The sequence below is a fragment of the Colias eurytheme genome, chromosome 9 (genome assembly GCF_061535395.1).
Source record: "Colias eurytheme isolate Ceu_HAF_F1 chromosome 9, ilColEury1 Martin Lab GWU primary, whole genome shotgun sequence".
Classification (NCBI taxonomy): domain Eukaryota; kingdom Metazoa; phylum Arthropoda; class Insecta; order Lepidoptera; family Pieridae; genus Colias; species Colias eurytheme.
In genome coordinates, this window is record NC_142988.1 from 8,096,326 (window position 1) to 8,117,410 (window position 21,085).

Here is a 21,085-nt window from a genome sequence, read left to right on the forward strand (position 1 = left end):
ATATTGTTTGGTACATTTTCATCTAATGATTCTAAATCTAACTTTCCTGTTTTGATCTGTGGCACGTATAACTTTCATCTTGATTTCCGAGTTCAAAGACATTTCCTTACTGGTTGGATTTTGCTGTACCGTTTTGTTTATGCCTGTGTGAACTGACCTAGGAAAAAATTATAATTATTAATTTATTCTATATTATGAAGAATTTTTAATATTGAAGTTTTTATATTTCTATAGGAGCATGAGATTAGTACAGATTGTATTCTATTCTATTGTACTATTCTATTGTAATTAAAATTATGCCAGTGAGTAGATCCTATTGTTAACAGTACATATTATATCGCATATGTAAAAATATTTAAATATCCTAGTATCTAAACAGAATCATAGAATCATCATAATAATGTGTTACACCTTTCGATAGCAGCTCTCAATTATACATAATCTGATGTTTCCTCTAATGAATATGTATTTCATTATGAATTAAACAATTAAAAACTTACATAGTGTGTATTATATGGTTAATTACCAAAAAAGGAATAATAATTAATTTTTTTCCACTTCCGTGCTTAGCAGGAAACGACAAGCGCTCTCTGGTGGTCACTGGCAAAACAATTGATTCGTGTACAGCTCTATCTAGCGGATATGTTCAAAACTATAAGAAAGGCCTCATTTTATTAACAGCAGAACACAAAGGAATTGAGCAGCCTTTTCATAGATCGCGCTTTTTCCAAGCCCCAGTAATAACTTTAAATACGAATAGCTGCGCCGCGAACTTTCAACTGCAGACGAACTCGCGTGTAAAATCATGTATTTTGAGTTTTGACACATGAGTATAAAGTTTTTCATCAAAATTCGTCCAGTAGTTTGCGTGAATGAGTAACAAACATCCATTGCACAGATAATAATATGTACTATATACCAGTAAAAACTTTAGCGTTTATAATATTAGTAAGATAGTCACTCGACTTACGTTATTTTTTTTATCAAGAAAAAAATATTCTCCTAACAGATACGACTGGATTTGGTGGTTGTATACAGAATGATCACGAAAAATCCGTTAAAATGTCTTTAATATCCTTACTCAAAATTAATTTAATTTAAACGCAAGATGCAACATACATTCTTGTGGGCCTTTAGTTGGAGGAAGTGATATTTTATTTTGGAACGTGGAAGTTATGTTTAAAACATATGTGATATATTGTATAGACCAAATATATCTACAACACCACTGAGTGCTTCAATTAATAAGTATTTTTAGCATTGCATTATTTAAATCAAGATGAACGCATGGGGAAAACCTTTCGGATACTTTGCCAAAAATATATTCGTGTGGGAATTTTTGAACTCTCCCTGATTTTCCTCAATCTCTTTTTTTAGCTATTTCAAACTATGCATTTTTACCTTTAGCAGTTACAATTAAATTTAAGTTTGCTTGTCTCTGCACCGAAGTTCATTCGAAATTCAACTGCTTAAAAATTATTATGGTTGAGTCGTTATTTAGCTTGACGATATGTACTTTATTATTATTATTATTTGTTATTGTCTTTGTGTCGTATCAGCTATTCTGATTATTTTATTTTAATATGGAGAGTTAAACTTAAAAATAATAGCAACGGAAGTACAGCTATGATTATTAAATAAGTCAGTCACATTTCAAACGACCGACTTTAACAATGGAACATCCACACCCAAACAGCGCTCGTCTTTTTTATGTGCACTCAGGCACACACAGCTTTTGTTTTGGGGTAAGGAAGATCCTAACAAAAGTGTAGGTAACTGTTTTCTATAACTTAAAAGTAAGGACCCATTTATTCCCTATAAGAAAATGTTAATGTTTTTTTTATCTCTTTCAATTTATATGTTTACATAACTTTGTGAATAGAAATACTTTTCAAATAAAGTGCAACTTATTCAAATATTGCAACTTATTCAAACATAGCGCTATTAGAGGAATAATAAACGTTTCGAAAAATATTTCTTCTTTCAATGTAACGATGTCAAATATACATTTAACTCGAGGGGAACTAGCCCATATAAAGTAGACGTAGTCAGTGTTTTTATCATAGTCATCTTAATTTAAAATAGTATAATTGTACGTCAAATAACAAATGTACAACTCATAGCACCCAATGGGCACTACGATTCACTGGCAGAGTCAGGCATTCCGCGATCCGGCGCCGACGCCGACGCGCCTGACGATCGACCGCGACGACTATTGGTGGCCGAATATTACGAAATGTGCGCTAATCAATATGGGTAATGTGCAGTGTTATACAACCGAGAATCTAAATGAGAAACAAGCGAAGAACAAAAAACACAAAGATAACAAATCGCAAAAGGACAGTGATATACCAGCCAAAATGGGCGCGAAAAAAGAAGACCACTCATCGAATAACACTGATAACGTGTGTAATTTCAAGCCAATAGAGAAAAATAATGAAAAATCGTCTGCGACGAACAACGAGAAATTGATAACGAATGACACCAAGGTTCAAGCGCCACCGATAGAAAGTGTCACTAAAATTGAGACGCAGAACAAAGATTTGGCAAATGGAAAACGTGTCCCTGAACAGGTAACAATATTTTCGCTCAATGTTGCAAGGTCATATAATTTAAACGTAAGATCAATGTTATCTACGCTTTTTTTGCGTTATCTTGAGCGTAATCCATTACGTGATATTTATATTTAAAATTTCTTATAGGTAATATATTACGTATTTTCATTAGGTACTAGATAATAACGTCTTTTTTAAATCAGTGTGTTACACAATATTCATAATTATTGTCATGCTAGCCGAGAGCATGGATAGGTATTTCTTACGTTAATAAAATCGTGAAGTGTTGTATGTACATGTAAATTAGATAAATACATAATACCACAGACTAATAATAATATTATACTACGTATTCAAAATACATATATGCGTAAACTGTTGTAGGACAGCTATTTCAATCGAAATAAATATTACGCAAAATAGAATAAACCGCGTCGTATAGATGCTTGATAATAATACTGAGGAATTATTTTAAAAATGTAATATATTTATTTGATTGTAGAAACAATTATTATTCAACAAAATTACTATTAAAGTATTTTTTTGTATTCCGGGTTTTCCGGTACAGAGGCGGGACGAGCAGGGGTAGCAGAAAATCGTTATTTTATATATGTATATGTACAATGTACGTACTAGATGGTAGAGACCTACTCTACCAGACTTTAGAAGAGGTTAAAACATTATTATCATTATTTCGATAACATATTTTAACACTGATGGTGAGAGTAATTTCAAAATCTGTTGCGTCTTTATTAGCGGGTAAAAAGAGGATTACACTTGAAATAGAACTTCCATTCTCACTGTACACTGGACAGCCTAATTTTTTACATAGCATCTTATAAGTACAACGCGTTAAATCTATTAAGGTCCATTAGGCATTTTTTCTGTGATGATCTAATATGCAATATTAACGGCCAAGGACAGTAGATTTTGCTATCTGATCCAAGCGTTTTTTACACTCCATTAGGCGGTTGAAGTTTCCATATATTAAAATTTAAAAACAATATATGAACGGAATATAAACCTTTTTTAATATTTTAAATCGCTGTGTGACTCTAATAATGAACGGATTCATAGAATGGCACAATATTTTTTTATTAAATTCTTATTCTTAAGCTATGAGTATTATACCATACTCATAGTCTAAGAATAAGTATTTGCAGCAGAAGTCAGAACTTGCAAATTATTGCCTGGATTAAGAAGCTATTTTTAACCAACGTTCTGACAAAGGAAGCAAGGATCTGAAGTAGTGATGTATTATTAAAATGTTTGTAGTGTGTTTATTACTGGTTTGAGAAGAGTAAAAAATTTGTATCGAATGTTTAATTTACACATAATTGTAATGTTTGTAACATGTTCACAAGGTCTACATACTTGGTATAATAAAAAATGAGTCAAAGTAAGCATAGAGCACGAATTTACTTAAAACGTTCAAATCTATAGTTGCTTGTTTCAATTATCTTCATTACATAGTCTTTTTAAGTACCTACGTACTTAGTACCTCATTTTTTAACTAGAAAGGAGGAACATTCGAATATCTTTTTGGATAGGAACTTGGAATTCTTGATGACAACTTAATTTTGAGTTAGATATAATTCTAGAATATTTCCTTATACCTGAAACTATGAAACTAACAATAACTGATCTTTTAAAATATTTATACATTTTGATTATGAAATACCTACATGCGTAACTGTAGATGCATCGAGTTGATAACTTTCTATGACGTAAAAGTAATATTGAAGTAGAGCCAAATTACAAATTATTTTGATAATTTATCTGTGTAAATGTTCTAATAGTTTGCAAGAATTTATTATTTTATATTTCAGGTTAATTATAAATTTAATAGGCTCGACAGCTTAGCTTTTAACTACTGTCGTTAAATAAACATTTGATATTTATATTTAATTAAGATTTTGATAAAAAAATACACAATCAGTGCTTTCGCAGTGTGCGTACCACCGCTAAACTAAATCTAAGATTTCTTCGAAGTATTCGTAAATGATAAGGCCAACTTTTTTGCATTATTTAATATGAAATAATAAATATTATATTTTTTTGCCAAACAAGACAGACAGACTTTTCTGTATTACCTAATAACATATAAATACTTCTTCATATAATATACATAGATTAATTTATTATCATTTCTATAAAAAGAGATGAAGGTCAGGTGGGGTAAGAGGGTCACTGGGGGAAGAGGGCCTAGATACCATAACTAGTAAACCGAAGCGTTTATGACTATGTACTTTCCGTGGATAAAAAAGTGAAGGCGAATTAGTTTGAGCGGTTTTGAGTAGATGTCGCTACGTAGCACAGACGTCACAAAAAATGTAAACAAATTTGACAGTTGCGAATTCGACTAAGACCAAGTTGGCTCTTTTTTTGCGAACCCATATTTTAGTGATAAACGAGTGCTATAAATATTTTAAATATACTGATACACGGAGAAAACTGTAAGTATTTCTTTTATTAATCATTTTAGTTAAGAAACAACTAAATTATGTGAGTTTCTTTCGCTTGAAAATCCGAGCCTACAAAAACAATAGCTGGGGAAAGAGGCACACTATTGACGGTGTAAGTGGAACATATGTTTCTCTTCCCCCGTGTGAGGGGTGACCAACATTTTGATTAATTTATAATTTTATATGTGGGTAAAATGAAAAGAAGTGACTGACTGTTCTGTACCTACTACAATTTTAAATTATAACTAAAAATTTCTCGCGACATCGTTCATGTGTTTTTTTATATATTTTTTTTTATTTAATAGGCGGGCAAAGGAGCATACGGATCACCTGATGTTAAGCGATTACCGCCGCCCATGGACACTCGCAACTCCAGAGGAGTCACAAGTGCGTTGCCGGCCTAAAGGACTACGGTGTTATGCCTCCTGTGCCAGTAATTACTTCAGAGCCTCATCTCACCACCAAACCGGAACACAGTGATGTAAAACGGAACCACTATTCGCCAAGTTTCGCTAAGTTCGCCTGTCCCAAAATTCCAGAAATTAAAAAGAATTTCTTTTGGATCAAGAAGATCATTTATATTTTTAACTGACTTCTTAAAAAGGAGAAGGTTCTTAATAGAAGAATTAAAAGACTGATTCGCAATATTGATCTTATCACATAGTGCCATTGTTATTTTTAAAGAGTAACTAACTAGGAAAACTAGTTAGGGACAGACTGTTTACCATTACTATGTATGATTAAATAAAAATAGAATTATAACTAGTCGACTTCTTTTTAGTTTGCCACCCCTGATCGAATCTGTATGTCCCTCTTACCCCGAATTGATGTATTCTTCTTTTTTATTCCAAATTATACCTTATTTCATCGATTTTAAGATCTAATATTGACCAAAGACATTCTACCTACAAATTAACGAACGAATATTTTAATATAAACACCAATCTTAGGAAATACAATGACTGTCCCTCTTACCCCATGTAAGGGGGAAGAGGAACGATTACTCAATCTTGACATTAACGTCAATATCTTCGTAAGAACTGTTATTAGAGTAATGACATTTAGCCTACGGGAAGCTAATACATAAAGGTAAGTTCTGTGTGTTTCAAAGATCTTAAAAAGCTATAACTGTTGTTCCTAGCAGTCAAAATATTTTACTGAAAATGAAATATGTTCCTCTTACCCCACCTGACCTGAATCATTTGGTCGATCTTTGGCTGCAAAAATTGTAGCTATTTTTCAAACAAACCTGTTTTATCTCTGGCTGCTTTTAGGTTAATTGTTTCTCTTGATAAGAATATTACGTAATTAGTCTTAAACTTTGCAAGATTTCGTTTTCTTTGTTTGTAGTTGCCTACTGTTTTTTCTCTCCATAAGAACTTTCCTTGAGCTGTAACAAAAACGCTTAAAAAATGTTCGTCGTGCTGTTCTTGTGTTTGAGAGTAAGATGTAAGGATGTTAAGTGAACGTGAATCAAAATAAATTTCTCACAGGGGATATGGGAGACTGCATCACCCACTCGAGCAAAATAAATCGATACATATACTGATGCAGTATGCGCTTGCCATATGGATCATATCCCACGCGGCTGTAATGTAGACTCACTAGGTATATAATATCTCTACTATTTCACCTCTACTGTATTAAAATGAGAAACCCTATCTTTTTTTCACGCCTAAAGCACTGAAGCGATTTGAATGAAATTTGATACGAAGACAGTTTAATACCTGACAAAGAACATAGGATAGATTGTATTTTTATAATTCGCAAAAACTACAAATATTTGTCAATTTCCTTAGTTATTTCCTAAAATTGAATGATTGATTATTTTCAGAATTCGAAGGAAGTAATTTACGATATCTGAAAAGATAGGAATTTCTTAGAAGTAAAGGCATAGTCAGAAACATTAAAAATATATTTTTTGGATAAACTACATAATCTTTTCAGTTTTTAAATGAAATTTCGAAGACAATCATTTACTACTACTGTTTTTAGTTAAACAGATTATAGATTCAGGTGTAACTTACATAAAATTTAAGTACATACGTATTAGGTATTTTATTTAATTGGTAAAAACACCATTAGGTGTTCTTCTCTTGTCCTGTCCTCAATAGGGTCCTTAAAATAAGTATATTATTTTATGGCATTATAGAGACGACGATGGACCAATTAGATTTTAGCATTAATGCAATCAGCTGCATTCTTCATGCTAAAATGAACATGGTTACTTTACAATTCCAAATTTCCAAACAATAATTAAGGAAAACAAATAAAGTTTTGATATTACATCTGGCTCTAATTAAGTACAATTTTGACAAATATTTTGAAAATACCATGCGTCATGCATAATTAACTAATAAATCGAAAATTTTATTTAATTCCTCAGAAGTTTTCCTGCTCTGTTCTACAATAAGAAAGAGATAGATATACGATAGCGATATAAGATGTTGCACTGCATTGATAAAAAGCAAGCGGAAAACTGTATGTCAGTCCGCTAAGTAACTTGTAGAGTTGAGCACGGTATTTGAGTTACATTTTTACTCCTACACAATTATTGTTTCGTAAACATAACAATATGTAAACCTTGAAGGAAAGACTTGTTATAAGTGCAAATGAACTATGCTTGAAAAATCTATAATAAGTGTTACTTTATATTGCGTCAGAATATCTTTAAAAAATAAATGGTTTATGCAAACGTTATCATATGAAACATTGAAGTGAAGTTGATGTTTACAATTTTATTTTACAAATAATGGTTGTACCAAATAATGAAAATATGTCATCGTATACTTTTACCTCGTACTCGGCAAAACCAAGGAGTTTTCTGCCCAAGAAGGTAAGAAAAACAACCCAAACATGCGTGAAACTAAACTTATGACATTATGCATATTTTATGAAATTATTTATTTGATATGTTGAGGTGTTTCTTTTTTTCAATATGAAGTAGGTACTATTGATAACTGACTGTTACAATTATGTTATTTGAGTAGTTGTTTTATAAATAATTAGCCGCTCCACCCGGGTTAACCTAGGTTAGCTCTAGGCTAACCCGGGAAAAAAGGTGTATGCCACTCTGGAACAATGTTGCTTTGGGGGTAAAATACCTTTCAAAAATACGAGTAGTATCGAGATCATTTGGTATGAAACAACAAACAAAAAAATATTTATCATATCACTAATTTACAAACATTGATTATCTATAAGGATAAGCGAGATAACTTCTATATTTGTTTAACTGAGAGCCAGATCCAAATTTGGTATGATAAGCCTGATTAAGGAAAAGAAATCCAGTATTTCTCCTGTTCTGGAACCTGTGTAAATAACCAGTTTGTAAACATGCGCTATCTTAACTTTTCTATAAAATGAATTAAACATTGCCGATGCTTTAATTGTTTTATCATTAATTCTTATATATAAAAATGAATCGCAAAATGTGTTGGTAAGCGCATAACTCGAGAACGGCTGAACCGATTTCGATAATTCTTTTTTTATTATATTCCTTGAAGTACAAGGATGGTTTTTATGTAGAGAAAACGTAAATATGTACCACGGGCGAAGCCGGGGCGGACCGCTAGTTTTCTATAAAATAAGCAGTATGCTATTTCGTTTGAGATGAAGATTGAATATTGAACATTGATGCCTTTAGTACTTGTATAATAATATTATCTTTAATGCCTGTCTTAAAAAAATATAGCTTTTATCGCAAATTGTTTTTAATAATTATTATTAATTAACAAGTTTCAGTTTGCCAATTTACACGCGTGTTATCTGGAAAATATAGACATGTGCTTACGAATTCATTCATTATAACTGAAATAAATATATACATACTAGCGGTTCGCCCCGGCTTCGCCCGTGGTACATATTTACGTTTTCTCTACATAAGAACCATCCTCGTACTTCAAGGAATATAATAAAAAAAGAATTATCGAAATCGGTTCAGCCGTTCTCGAGTTATGCGCTTACCAACACATTTTGCGATTCATTTTTATATATATAAGAAGATTAATATCAGTCATTGAAGTACTTATAGCCACTAGGAAATGAAGACATCTGCATCATGGATACAAACACATGTTATATTATGAAACTTAGAAGTTTACTGTTTTTCATCAGGGGGCGTCCATAAATTACGTGAGGTGTTTTTTTAATTTTCTGGATTAGCACATAGGATAGGTTTTATCCTTATTATTTAATTATATAACTATATTATTTATTTATTATTTAAATATTTTGAACTACTACTACTACGACGACATTTAGCGATAGTCGAGTGGTTATAATATGCAATGATATCATACTGTAAATGTAAACAACATCAATGATTAGGAAACTCGATACTGTGCTATAAACCACCTAGGTCGGAACTACATATCTCAAATCTCAATCATGATTGAGTAGGTAAGTTGTATATTTTTAACGAAATTTTCCTCAAGTATAATTTAAAGTTACGGATGATACAGGATGTCTGACTCATAACCATGCATGAACTAACCTACCCACTGTGATAAGGAACCACGTGCTAGTGTGATGATTCATTGAACAACTTCTATACATTTTGAAACGAGCTCGGATAATGAGATTATAGCCTTATCTAGAGGCTAAACCTATGTATACAATTTTCAGAAAAATCACGGAATAATCTATGTAGACTAGGTATATAATGCGTTCATGTTGTTATCATTTTCATTCGCAAACACATTTTAATAAGGCTTACTATATTCGTACACTACATTAATAGAATGTAGCTAAAAAATCACATTCATAAAAAAATATATCCAACACAACATAAATTTAAAATAATATTTCCGCAGAATATGACGTGATTTTACACTAATCCAAAACATACAAAAGATCTATGTATTGTTAAATTAATCTGAATATAAAACATCAGATTTTTATTTATAAACAAACGAAACAAAACAATGCGATAATACTACAACTACTGTAACCGCAAACTTCACCATTATCTAACATCACAATTAGGTTAAAGATATGGTTAAAGTTTATCACCTTACCAATTACCATGCTATAGGACTACAAACGCGAAGGTCGGAAGGAACGGCATTGACGCCGGCTTATTGTCAGTTTACAATCGGCAGTTCGTAGACACGCTGTGCAAAAGCATCACATTCAAGTTTGCCCACTCGCGATAATATAGCACATGTGTGATGTGACACGAATAATATTGTTTATCGAACTTGACATCGCATGTGATACTTCGCAATTCGTGATTATAGTAATATAGGTTAAATTAAACAGAGGAGCTTGAACGTTAAGTGTAGTGAAAGTTATGTGTACGACCAAGCGTGGGTACTGGGTATTCAATATTAGTATTTTAGGTAGGTACTTTTGAAATTGCGAAAATATAATTGTAGGTGAGTTTTGCGGTTAATATTATTATCTAAAATTTAAATTGTTTTTGTCTTTTTATACTAACAGTTTTGATGTTGTATCATGTATGCTAATGTATGTTGTAAAGTAGGTAAAATAATATTAAATATAGAAATGTATCGCATAGTAACAAAAACATCAATATCTTATCAGAAAATGCATAACATATGCGTATCTTTTGGATATTTGCAATTAAATCATTATTGCAAATTGTGTAAAAATATAAAATTAAAAAAAAATCACCGTAACTAACATCAAAATTCTATAATAAAAGATCATAAATGTTAATAATGGAGACAAAAAAACATCACTAAAATATTGTGTGCTACCTGTGCAGTGCTACGTTCAATTTATGAATTCAACAGAATTGTCAATCCATACTAATATTATAAATGCGAAAGTAACTCTGTCTGTCTATCTGTTACTCAATCACGCCTTAACTACTGAACCAATTTGCATGAAATTTGGTATAGAGATAATTTGATACCCGAGAAAGGACATAGGCTACTTTTTACCCCGGGAAATAGGATAGGTTTTATCCCGAAATCCCACGGAACGGGAACTATGCGGGTTTTTCTTTGACTGCGCGGGCGAAGCTGCGGGTGGAAAGCTAGTATTTAATAAGAAATAACACTTGGTATAATAATATAAAAGTAAATCTAGTAAGTATACAATGGCATAGTATTAATTAGCATACGAGTAATATAAATTATGTTATTATGTATTGTATTGTATTGCAATGCAGTAATGGCCTGATTGTTTCAAAGGAACAATTATAATCAAATGCATTTGATTTGCCACACTATGTAGGTATATACCTATATCCAAAATTTCTTCATTTATATGCTGAATGAAAAAATATTCTACTAATATTACAGAGGAAAGAAAACAATATTTTTAAACTTTGCATACATTCAAATACTGTACAAATTCTTTTACCAGCCGAAAGCTGCATAGCCCTCTGTGACAAAGGCTATACTTATTTATTCCCGGACGTGCGGCTATTAAAATATATAAAGGAACTTTTTCGTATAAAAAAATATTTACATAGCGGTGAAACGTATCGCAAAGCACACACAATTACGTCGTACCCATAAATTTGTGAGATTGTTACGATAATATTTCTAGAAACCTGAGTCACTCGCGATCTCTTATAAAATTGACCTATTATGATACCACCTTAAATAATAAATACAATATGCATGGACATATTACTCATCGTTAAGCTTGAAATAAATACTATTTGAATAATAATCATCGTTTAGCATTTCATTATGTATTTATATATTATGTTACCACTAATATGAAACTTATTATCTATACCTACCTACAGTTAATATTATAAAGCTGAAGAGTTTGTTTGTTTGTTTGTTTGAACGCGCTAATCCCGGGAACTACTGGTCCGATTTGAAAAATTCTTTCGGTGTTAGATAGTTCATTTATCGAGGAAGGCTATAGGCTATATATCATCACGCTAAGACCAACAGGAGCTGAGCCACGCGGGTGATACCGCGGGGCTCAGCTAATAGTATATAAATTTTAATTTTTAATTCAAATTTCATACAAAAGCCTTGATTCCTTTTTTTATTGTTCTCGCATATTTATGTGAAGCCTATTAAATTAAATTTTTGTGTAATATAATAAGTATTCAAATTATAATACTATTTTACTTCAGGGTCGAAATAATATGTATTTTTACTCTATACTATGTACATCTTGTTAAAGGTTCCTCCTTCTTACGCAAGTTTGAACAATAACATGAAACAAGATGAGAGATCAAGTTCAATGGAAACTCTGAAGAAAAATAACCAAATATCCAGAAACAACTTTATCATGAACAATGATGTTTCAATCCCTACAAATGATAAGGTATTGTTTATATTTATAAACGCATTTTTTTAATAATTTCACCCTATTAGTTACCCCATTTGGAGCCTTCCTGTAACAATTAAGGTGCTGGTCCTAAGACATGTAATTTTTATTACAAATAAATTGAAAAATAAAGTTTTTGCATGCTCAATATACCTAGTTTACAACCATGTACTATTTTGTAAAATTGCCATCATTTCCCGAACGAGTCGATTTAAGGAGTCGAAAATATAGTTCTAAGTATTATTCTTTATTACAGTCGCAAAATATTAACAGTATAGCAAATCAACGTATTCAAAGTTCATCTCAACGCGCCAGCTCACTGAAATCAAATCTAACCGAGTTGCAGAGTTCGATATCGGAAATGAAAAACCTGAGCAACTCTAGTAGCTTACAATTTGGTCAAAGGTAAGGTTTTGGACAAATAATACCTATTTTATTTTTATGTACTATCTCAATATTGGCGAAATTATATTATCAGTACACCAAAGTCGAATCCTTAGTGCTGTACCATCTTAAAGCGCTATAGATAACTACTTTTACGTTTAATATTTATTTAGCAAGGTATAGTGGGTAATAAAGTATAATGTGATAATTACACATTAATAATTCCCCGTATAGCGTTAACACGCACGACCCACGCATGGCACAGTGTTCATAAACAACATGTAAATAATGTTTATAGTAAGTCATTGCATATTCCATATAGCTCAGTTGAATCCGAATACGTATCGATTTAAAACAATCGATTCATATTTATTTAGTTAAAAACGTCCACATTTATCATATTTCTACAAACACTCAGAATTATGATTTATATGAATGAAGAACAGGATAATTACTTTATTAATAATTTCTAATGTAATAGCAGTCATTTATGAAAGTATCTGCACCTTTTCAGATGCAAAAAGTCAATGGAAGATATTTTAGAAACCGATGGAGCGACAAAAAATAATATCGGAAATAGTCAAAATTACATCAACAGATTTGGAATCCAACAAAATAACATTGGGGATAAATTAATGTTTGTTGCTGACTCCAGCAAACTTTTAAATAACAGACAAAATTTCTGTGAAAACGGTTCACCGAATGATTTAAAATATAGTGCAGCTCGCACAAGCTCAGCAAGTTCAACCAGCTTAGTCACTGATGGTTTTAGTGCTTCAAAATCGGCAGCGAACAGTTCGAGATCCAGAAGGTTTCAACAAGGAGATATGTTATATGCTGATCAAAGTGCAGTCGGCGCCACGCAAAGATTATTGCAAGCGGAGAGCCTTACGGCAGAACAAAATGCAGCATACCAACGAGTAAGTAATATCTAACCGAACGAACGACATAATCAGAAAAACTGCACAGTACTTTGTATTTTAGTCACGAGAGTCTATGGTAGTTATCATACCTCACTGGTTAGTAAGGCTAAAAACGCGCCCCGAAGGACACAACCTCGCGTGACATAGACCGATCAATAGAATCCTAAAATGACGTCTCAGCAATGCGCCGCTAACCCCTCAGTATAGCAAGTTCCCTTCGCCTGAGCACAACTAAGTTTCACGATGTCACTATTATGTAACCACGTGCGCACTTTACTGAAGCGATAGACGCACGATGGCTGCAAAATTAGTTAATTGGACGACAAGGATTCTCCGTCGAGGAGGATCGCCGGGCGCGGTGAGATCATTCGTCTCAACTTGAATTTAAATAATACGCTTGGAGGAAAGATAAATTGTGAAATTAAAATAAAAGAACTCTAGTCAATTCATTAATCATAAATTATAATAAATTATTCAAAACAATTTATCGACGATTTACCTATTAAATGAAAATACTCTAGAATCTAGTTCATCTTGTAAGTGAGAACGTCATCAAAATCAACCAAAATATTTATAATGGCCGCGTAACCTTGTTCGTTGTGCATTATTGATATTGCCTATTGCATAATGAAGTCCACCTCCGTATCCTGCGTTGGGCCTCTTGCCTGGAACATTCTCTATCACCGTCATCGGCCTGCTATTATAACATCGCGTATACACAAACTTTAAAATATCTTCATATGCTCGCGCGATTGGCCTATATCCAATAGAGCATAGATATTACTCAGTACATAATCCGAGCCATGACGCGCGGTATCTTTTAATACAAATATAACAGTTTCAATTAAATTCCACAAACTAGCTATTATACTTTTAAATATGTATTCGAAGCGACGTCCAAAGCCCAATTTGCGTATAATTATTCCAGTAAATATGTATTTATTCAAGGTACACTCACGTATCGTGTGATTTTAGGATTTGTGTCAAGTGTTTATATGTTTTTAGGAGAGACAGACGCTGCAAACAGCAGAAATGAGGACCCAGGAGGCAAATAATATGTCGACATGCAGCTCTAGACTGCAAACGGATGCTTTTAGTGCTGAGAGAAAGGGAACAGCTACATCACAGGCCCGCCAGACGGTCAGTTCAAGTGGAATTTTTACTCACAAGGAACATTCAAGTGTAGCACATTCTAATATGACTATATCAAGTAAAAACATCTCATCAACAGCAAAAATGCTTTCATCGCATGTAAGTACTTATAATAATCTAAATATTATTATTATACATAAGAATATTTGACTGATTTTTAAAGGATATTCGTTAGGTAGTACATTATTAATAAAAGTTCATGTTACAATTTCAGTCTGATGGTCTATTAAATGGAACTAACAAACCCGTTGGGAGTGATCTACTCAATTTAACTTTTGAAGATTTAGACGAACTTAATCTTCGTTCAAGCCAAAGTGAAATAGATGCTGCTAAACAAAAGTATACAAATAGAATGAATGCTTTTATATCTGCTATTAAAGAAGATAAAATGGATAACAACTACACATCATTACACTTTAACAAAGTAAATGAAATGTTAAGAAAAGCTTGGGCTGTACCTACGTATGGTCATGATCTAGGCAATTCCCTGTGCAATACGCTTCGGACTTCAGGAGGTCTAGACTTATTGATGGAAAATTGTATGGAATATAAGAATCCAGAATTACAATTCTCATCGGCAAAGATCCTTGAACAATGTCTCACAACCGAAAACAGAGAATACGTTGTTAAAAACGGTTTGGAGAAAGTAGTGAATGTAGCTTGTGTCTGCACAAAAAATGCAAATTTAGTCGAATACTCGAGAATTGGTACCGGAATATTGCAGCATTTATTTAAACATAGTGAAGGAACGTGTAGCGATGTTATAAGATTAGGAGGCTTAGATGCAGTTTTGTTTGAATGTAGAAAAAACGATATTGAAACATTGCGACACTGTGCTACAGCACTGGCTAATTTGTCACTATATGGTGGTGCAGAAAATCAAGAGGCTATGATAAAAAGAAAAGTACCTATGTGGCTATTTCCTCTCGCTTTTCATCACGACGACAATATCAAATACTATGCATGTTTAGCTATAGCAGTGTTAGTCGCCAATAAAGAAATAGAAGCAGCTGTTTTAAAATCAGGCACTTTAGAATTAGTAGAACCATTTGTTACTTCACACAATCCATCAGAATTTGCCCGCTCAAATCTTTCTCACGCTCACGGGCAGAGTAAACAGTGGTTACAAAAATTAGTTCCAGTTTTGAGTTCAAAAAGAGAAGAAGCAAGAAATTTAGCGGCATTCCACTTTTGCATGGAGGCAGGTATAAAGCAACAACAAGGAAACACTGAAATATTCAAAGAAATTGGTGCAGTTGAGCCCTTAAAGAAAGTTGCAAGTTGTCCAAATGCGGTAGCTTCTAAATATGCTGCTAAAGCATTACGGCTCATAGGGGAAGAGGTGCCGCATAAACTATCACAACAGGTTCCCCTTTGGTCTATTGAAGATGTTCGGGAATGGGTGAAGCAAATAGGTTTCCTCGAATATGCAAATAACTTTTATGAGAGTAGGGTAGATGGTGATCTTTTACTGCAAATAACAGAAGATAATTTAAAAGACGATATTGGATTAGACAATGGAATCAAGCGAAAAAGGTACTAACTTAATAAACATTATTATACTGGTTTATTAAAGTAACTGAGTCCTAGAGTATTTATAATTTTTGAATATATTTCAGATTTGCAAGAGAACTTCAGCAGTTAAAGAAAATGGCCGACTATAGCCTTCGTGATACATGTAGTCTTCATGAATTCCTACAAAGTATAGGTCCAGAATACACCGTTTACACGTATTCTATGTTAAACGCTGGTGTCGACAAGCAATCTATTCTCGGTTTAAGCGACGAACAACTAGAAAATGAATGCTATATTAAAAATAGTATACATAGATTAAGAATATTAAATGCTATACGAGGTAAATACATATTGAATCATAATAATTATATTTAAAAAAAGAAAGTTTGTTTTTCTTATAAATAGTACCTAACTCATATGCTATTTACGATTGTCATTACACACGCTTTAGAAATGACGTGAACAAGTCTATTAACAATCTAATTATAACATCTTTAACATCAGACTGTTCATTTTCTTCAACCGATAAGTACCTACATACGTTATAAAAGATCTTTTATAAAATTATATATTTAAATAATAGGGCTCCTTGTTAAAATGTTATTAATGCTTTCTGAGATAAATATATCGAAATTTGTAAAATTGAAACATTTCTTAAGAACTAACCTTTATTCCAGATTACGAAAGTCGATTACCAAGTCTTGAAGAAGATAATATGGTTAAGAATTTGGACGTATTTATTTGCTATAGGCGATCAAATGGGTCACAGCTGGCTAGTTTACTCAAAGTACATTTACATTTACGAGGATTTACGATTTTCATTGACGTGGAGAGATTAGAGGCGGGCAAATTTGAAAATTTACTTCAAAGCATTCGGCAAGCAAAACATTTTCTGCTAGTTCTTACACCAAATGCTCTGGACAAATGTAAAGAAGATACTGAACAGAAAGACTGGCTACATCGGGTACTTATAGACATTTTCCTTATAATATAATATTTTTAGTTTTTACGCAAGTTCGTCCATTGGAGTATTCCGTTAAAATAACTGGATTCAATTTTTTTTTAATCTGCTGACTAATATAAATAAACAACTAACTTACAGGAGATAGTGGCAGCGTTGCAGTCGCAGTGCAACATAGTGCCGATAATCGACAACTTCGAGTGGCCCGAGCCGGAGGAGCTGCCGGAGGACATGCGCGCCGTCTGCCACTTCAACGGCGTACGCTGGATACACGACTATCAGGACGCGTGTGTGGAGAAACTGGAAAGGTATTAACTTACACGATATGATGGCAGCGTTGCAGTCGCAGTGCAACATACTGCTGATAATCGACAACTTCGAGTGGCCCGAGCCGGAGCACATGCCGGAGGAGATGCGCTCCATCTGCCACTTCAACACGACGCGTGCGTGGAGAAACTGGAAAAGAATGTTAGCTTTTTTATTTGAAAACAATAAACAAAAAAAAATTGGTTATCTGTAAAGTCGGTTTACTGACGATAGTTGAACGTGACAACGTCTGATTGTGCTTCTTTGTCGCTCGTTCCGCGCTCTCGCTTGCACTTCAAGCCTAAATGGAACGCCTCAGAGCGAGGTAACGCCGAGTCATGTTTTTTCGTGCGTGCAGCCGGCTCTATCGAATTATAAGACGTTGTCACGTCAAACAATATCCCAAAGAGTTCAAGCATTGAGAACTCATTGTCGATATGAGACTCGTAACAGAAATGAATCCTGATAGCATACTGCATTTTAATTGTTGTGGATTATTTTATAAATATCTTTTTTTTTTCAGTTTTCTACGAGGTAAATCAAATCTGGCAACCCGATTAGAAGGCGCACATCGTGGACCAGGACACATACAAACACCGTGCACAGGCAATACTAGTAGAGGACCTCCAAATTATCAAAGAATGCAATCAACAGAGAATGACTGAATACATTTAACTAGTCTCAGGTAATATTTATTATTGTATGGAGTTCATAACAGGTTTAAAATTTAATTTACGCATTATTGCCATCTATAAAGCCCCCTGACCTTTGCGTTATTACTGTAGTCAAATTAAATAATAATTTGTTAATTGCATTAAATATATGTTTTATATTATTCATAGAGGTAGAACAATTTTCCTGTCTAATTAGGCCATTCATTTTTTTTGTTTCAGATTGAACATCACAGAAGTCAATACAACAGAAATAATGTTGAAGAAAATATTGAAATACTTATTTTTTAATTATTTATTTTTTTGTGTTTCAAAATGTAATTAGTACTGTATACTTTGTGTTGTACACACAACTAGTAAATCTAGGCTTTGTAATCTCAACGAGTGAATGACAAATAATAATGTATTTCAAGACATTATTAGAAAATATTTATGAATATTGTAGCACTGATATATTAATGGTTTGCTATTCGTTGTAGCATAGCAAATGGTGTTGTACTGTTTATTTATATTTATGTAACTGAAATTATTATTTGTTGCATGCCAATAGAATAGTACAAAAGTGTTGAATGTATTTTTTATCTGTATCAGTATTCGGAATAGTGTACAAATATAAATGCAATAACCTTGGAGTATGATGTATTACTAGGTACTAGGTAGTATAAATACTCTTAGGCAATAACAAACAACCATGAAATGCATAATTTATTTATTAATATTGCAGTAAATTTTAAAATTGCCTTAAAATAATCACTCTCAACTAAGTCATAAGCAGCTCTTATATTATAACAAAATTGTTATTTTAGGTACATAGTGATTGCATAATAGGAAAATATAATACAATAAAAAAATGTTTATAATATATTATACTTTGTGTTTTATTTTATTTTCAATCTCCTTATTATAACTATAAATAAACTATTACTTTAATGTATTTCAAATCCACATAGTTACCTAATAGGAAAATAATAAATTTGAAAATGCTACAAATATTGTTTTTTTAACTATGATATTGATAAAAGTTATTTTACAACTTCAGAACTTCTATACTATCTAATACATATTATAAAGGCGAAAGTTTGTAAGGATGTATGGATGTATGGATGTATGGATGTTTGTTACTCTTTCACGTAAAAACTACTGAACCGATTACAATGAAATTGAGAACACATATAGAGGGTAACTTGGATTAACACATAGGATAGGTTTTATCCCGGAAATCCCACGGGAACGGGAACTATGCGGGTTTTCCTTTGAAAACGCGGGCGAAGCCGCGGGCGGAAATCTAGTTACAAATATTGCATTGACTATATTATGAATTGAAATGAATTATATTCATTCTAATTATGAATTTAATTACAATTGAACAACAATTGTTTGTAGATTTACAAACAATTGTTGCTAATAACTAATATTTTTGACTGAATTTTGGATACACCAGCTAATAAAGATTTAGATTCACTACTTATACATTTCACAAAATCTAAGGATATTTTGTTTTACATCAAATATCTATAAATCTATGAAGAATTCTAATACAGCTGGTAGAGTATAAGAGATGTGCGAGGATGCATTCTTAAAGAACCAATAGTAAATACGAGAATGTATCGCTTCATTTATATAATGTTAATGGAGCGACATTCTACTAGGTACATTCTCGTTATTAGGTTACTATCCCTAGGCATGCACAACAGAATTTAAGACAGGTATACTGTGCAAGCCAATCTCAAGCTTGAATATAGTGGGAACAAAGAGCGGCAGCGGCGGCCATGCCACAACAAGGAAATTTTTCATAGATTTTTAGATAATTGATGAAATATAAAATATCTCTAGATTTTCTTGATGAGCATATATACACCCTAATCGGGTACTAATAAAATATATTTTCTTCCCAATGGAATAGTTTGATTAAAGTGACTATCTATTGTCACCAGAGAATGATCAAAAGGAGAAAGAACAGCTTTACATACACTTATAATTATTGTAAATATATAAATTTAAATTTACACATATACAACATAATGTTATAAAATATCAAACAGATTAAAAAAAATGTCTGTGGAACATACTTCAATTAATGAACATAAATATGGTTACTTATTATCATATAATATATATAGGTATATTTACTATATATAGAGAACAAGTTTAAATAAAATCTATATACAGTAAATTTCTCTAAGAAAAAGTGCCTCATCTCTCAAGAATATCCAAATCTTGAAGTGTCCTAACTATAAGAAAGTATATTTTTAATTGAACAGACAATTCATACATTAAAAACAATAAATGACTTTCATGAAGGCAGATTAACTTGTATTGAAAATGAACATTCATTACAACCAACTATCACAGAAGGCGGTATCGCATCACATGTTTCCAAATAATAAAGACCACTGCATCTACAAGGATATGTGTATGCACCATCAGATACATCAAAAGTCATTTCTGATAATGAGATTGTTTCGTATAACAAAAGATTGGAATGGTCATGGCATACCAATTGAGCGTCAAACTGTTTGCGACTTTCAGGATCCCTTAGAACTGACCACGCTTTCTGAATGAGTAGAAATGTTTCATCTTTGTCACTTTTGTCCGTTTTGTCAGGATGAAATAACAACGCTAGTCGCTGGTAATTCCTTTTCAATTCTTCGTGAGTAGCGTTTCTTTCGCATTTCAACACCTTATAGTAGTCCACAATGTTTTCACTCATTTTACGTATTTATTAAATTATTACACTTCACAACGATAACCAAAAGGACAGCAAATCACTAATTAAATTATTCAAGATCAATTGAATCTCGTAATCGTATCGTACAGATTGGTTGATAAACTTTTGTTTAAAATACAATATTTATAAAAATTCAAAATGACAATAAATTATCGGAAG

General features: G+C 32.4%; 2 protein-coding genes across 4 annotated transcripts; one reads left to right on the forward strand and one right to left on the reverse strand.

Annotated features, from left to right (window-relative positions):
- Positions 1-48: 48 nt before the first annotated feature.
- Positions 49-21,085, reverse strand: LOC149905953 (uncharacterized). 2 transcript variants are annotated; one of them, XM_090105362.1, is made up of 3 exons: positions 20,696-21,085; positions 17,542-17,677; positions 49-157 (listed from the first exon to the last, which is right to left on the reverse strand). In XM_090105362.1, the coding sequence occupies exons 1-3, from the start codon at positions 20,906-20,908 to the stop codon at positions 138-140; spliced, it is 369 nt and encodes a 122-aa protein (XP_089961488.1). In that variant the 5' UTR covers positions 20,909-21,085; the 3' UTR covers positions 49-137. The 2 variants fall into 2 exon arrangements, with proteins under 2 accessions (XP_089961488.1, XP_089961487.1); XM_090105361.1 differs by lacking the exon at positions 49-157 and adding an exon at positions 6,221-6,410.
- On the forward strand, positions 2,152-18,423 carry LOC149905954 (NAD(+) hydrolase sarm1-like). Of its 2 annotated transcripts, none has more exons than XM_090105339.1 (10): positions 2,152-2,573; positions 12,140-12,283; positions 12,543-12,691; positions 13,185-13,590; positions 14,599-14,844; positions 14,960-16,281; positions 16,365-16,600; positions 16,938-17,224; positions 17,363-17,529; positions 18,051-18,423. In XM_090105339.1, the coding sequence occupies exons 1-10, from the start codon at positions 2,253-2,255 to the stop codon at positions 18,190-18,192; spliced, it is 3,420 nt and encodes a 1,139-aa protein (XP_089961465.1). In that variant the 5' UTR covers positions 2,152-2,252; the 3' UTR covers positions 18,193-18,423. The 2 variants fall into 2 exon arrangements, with proteins under 2 accessions (XP_089961465.1, XP_089961467.1); XM_090105341.1 differs by lacking the exon at positions 2,152-2,573 and adding an exon at positions 7,511-7,856 and having other exon boundaries at positions 18,051-18,422.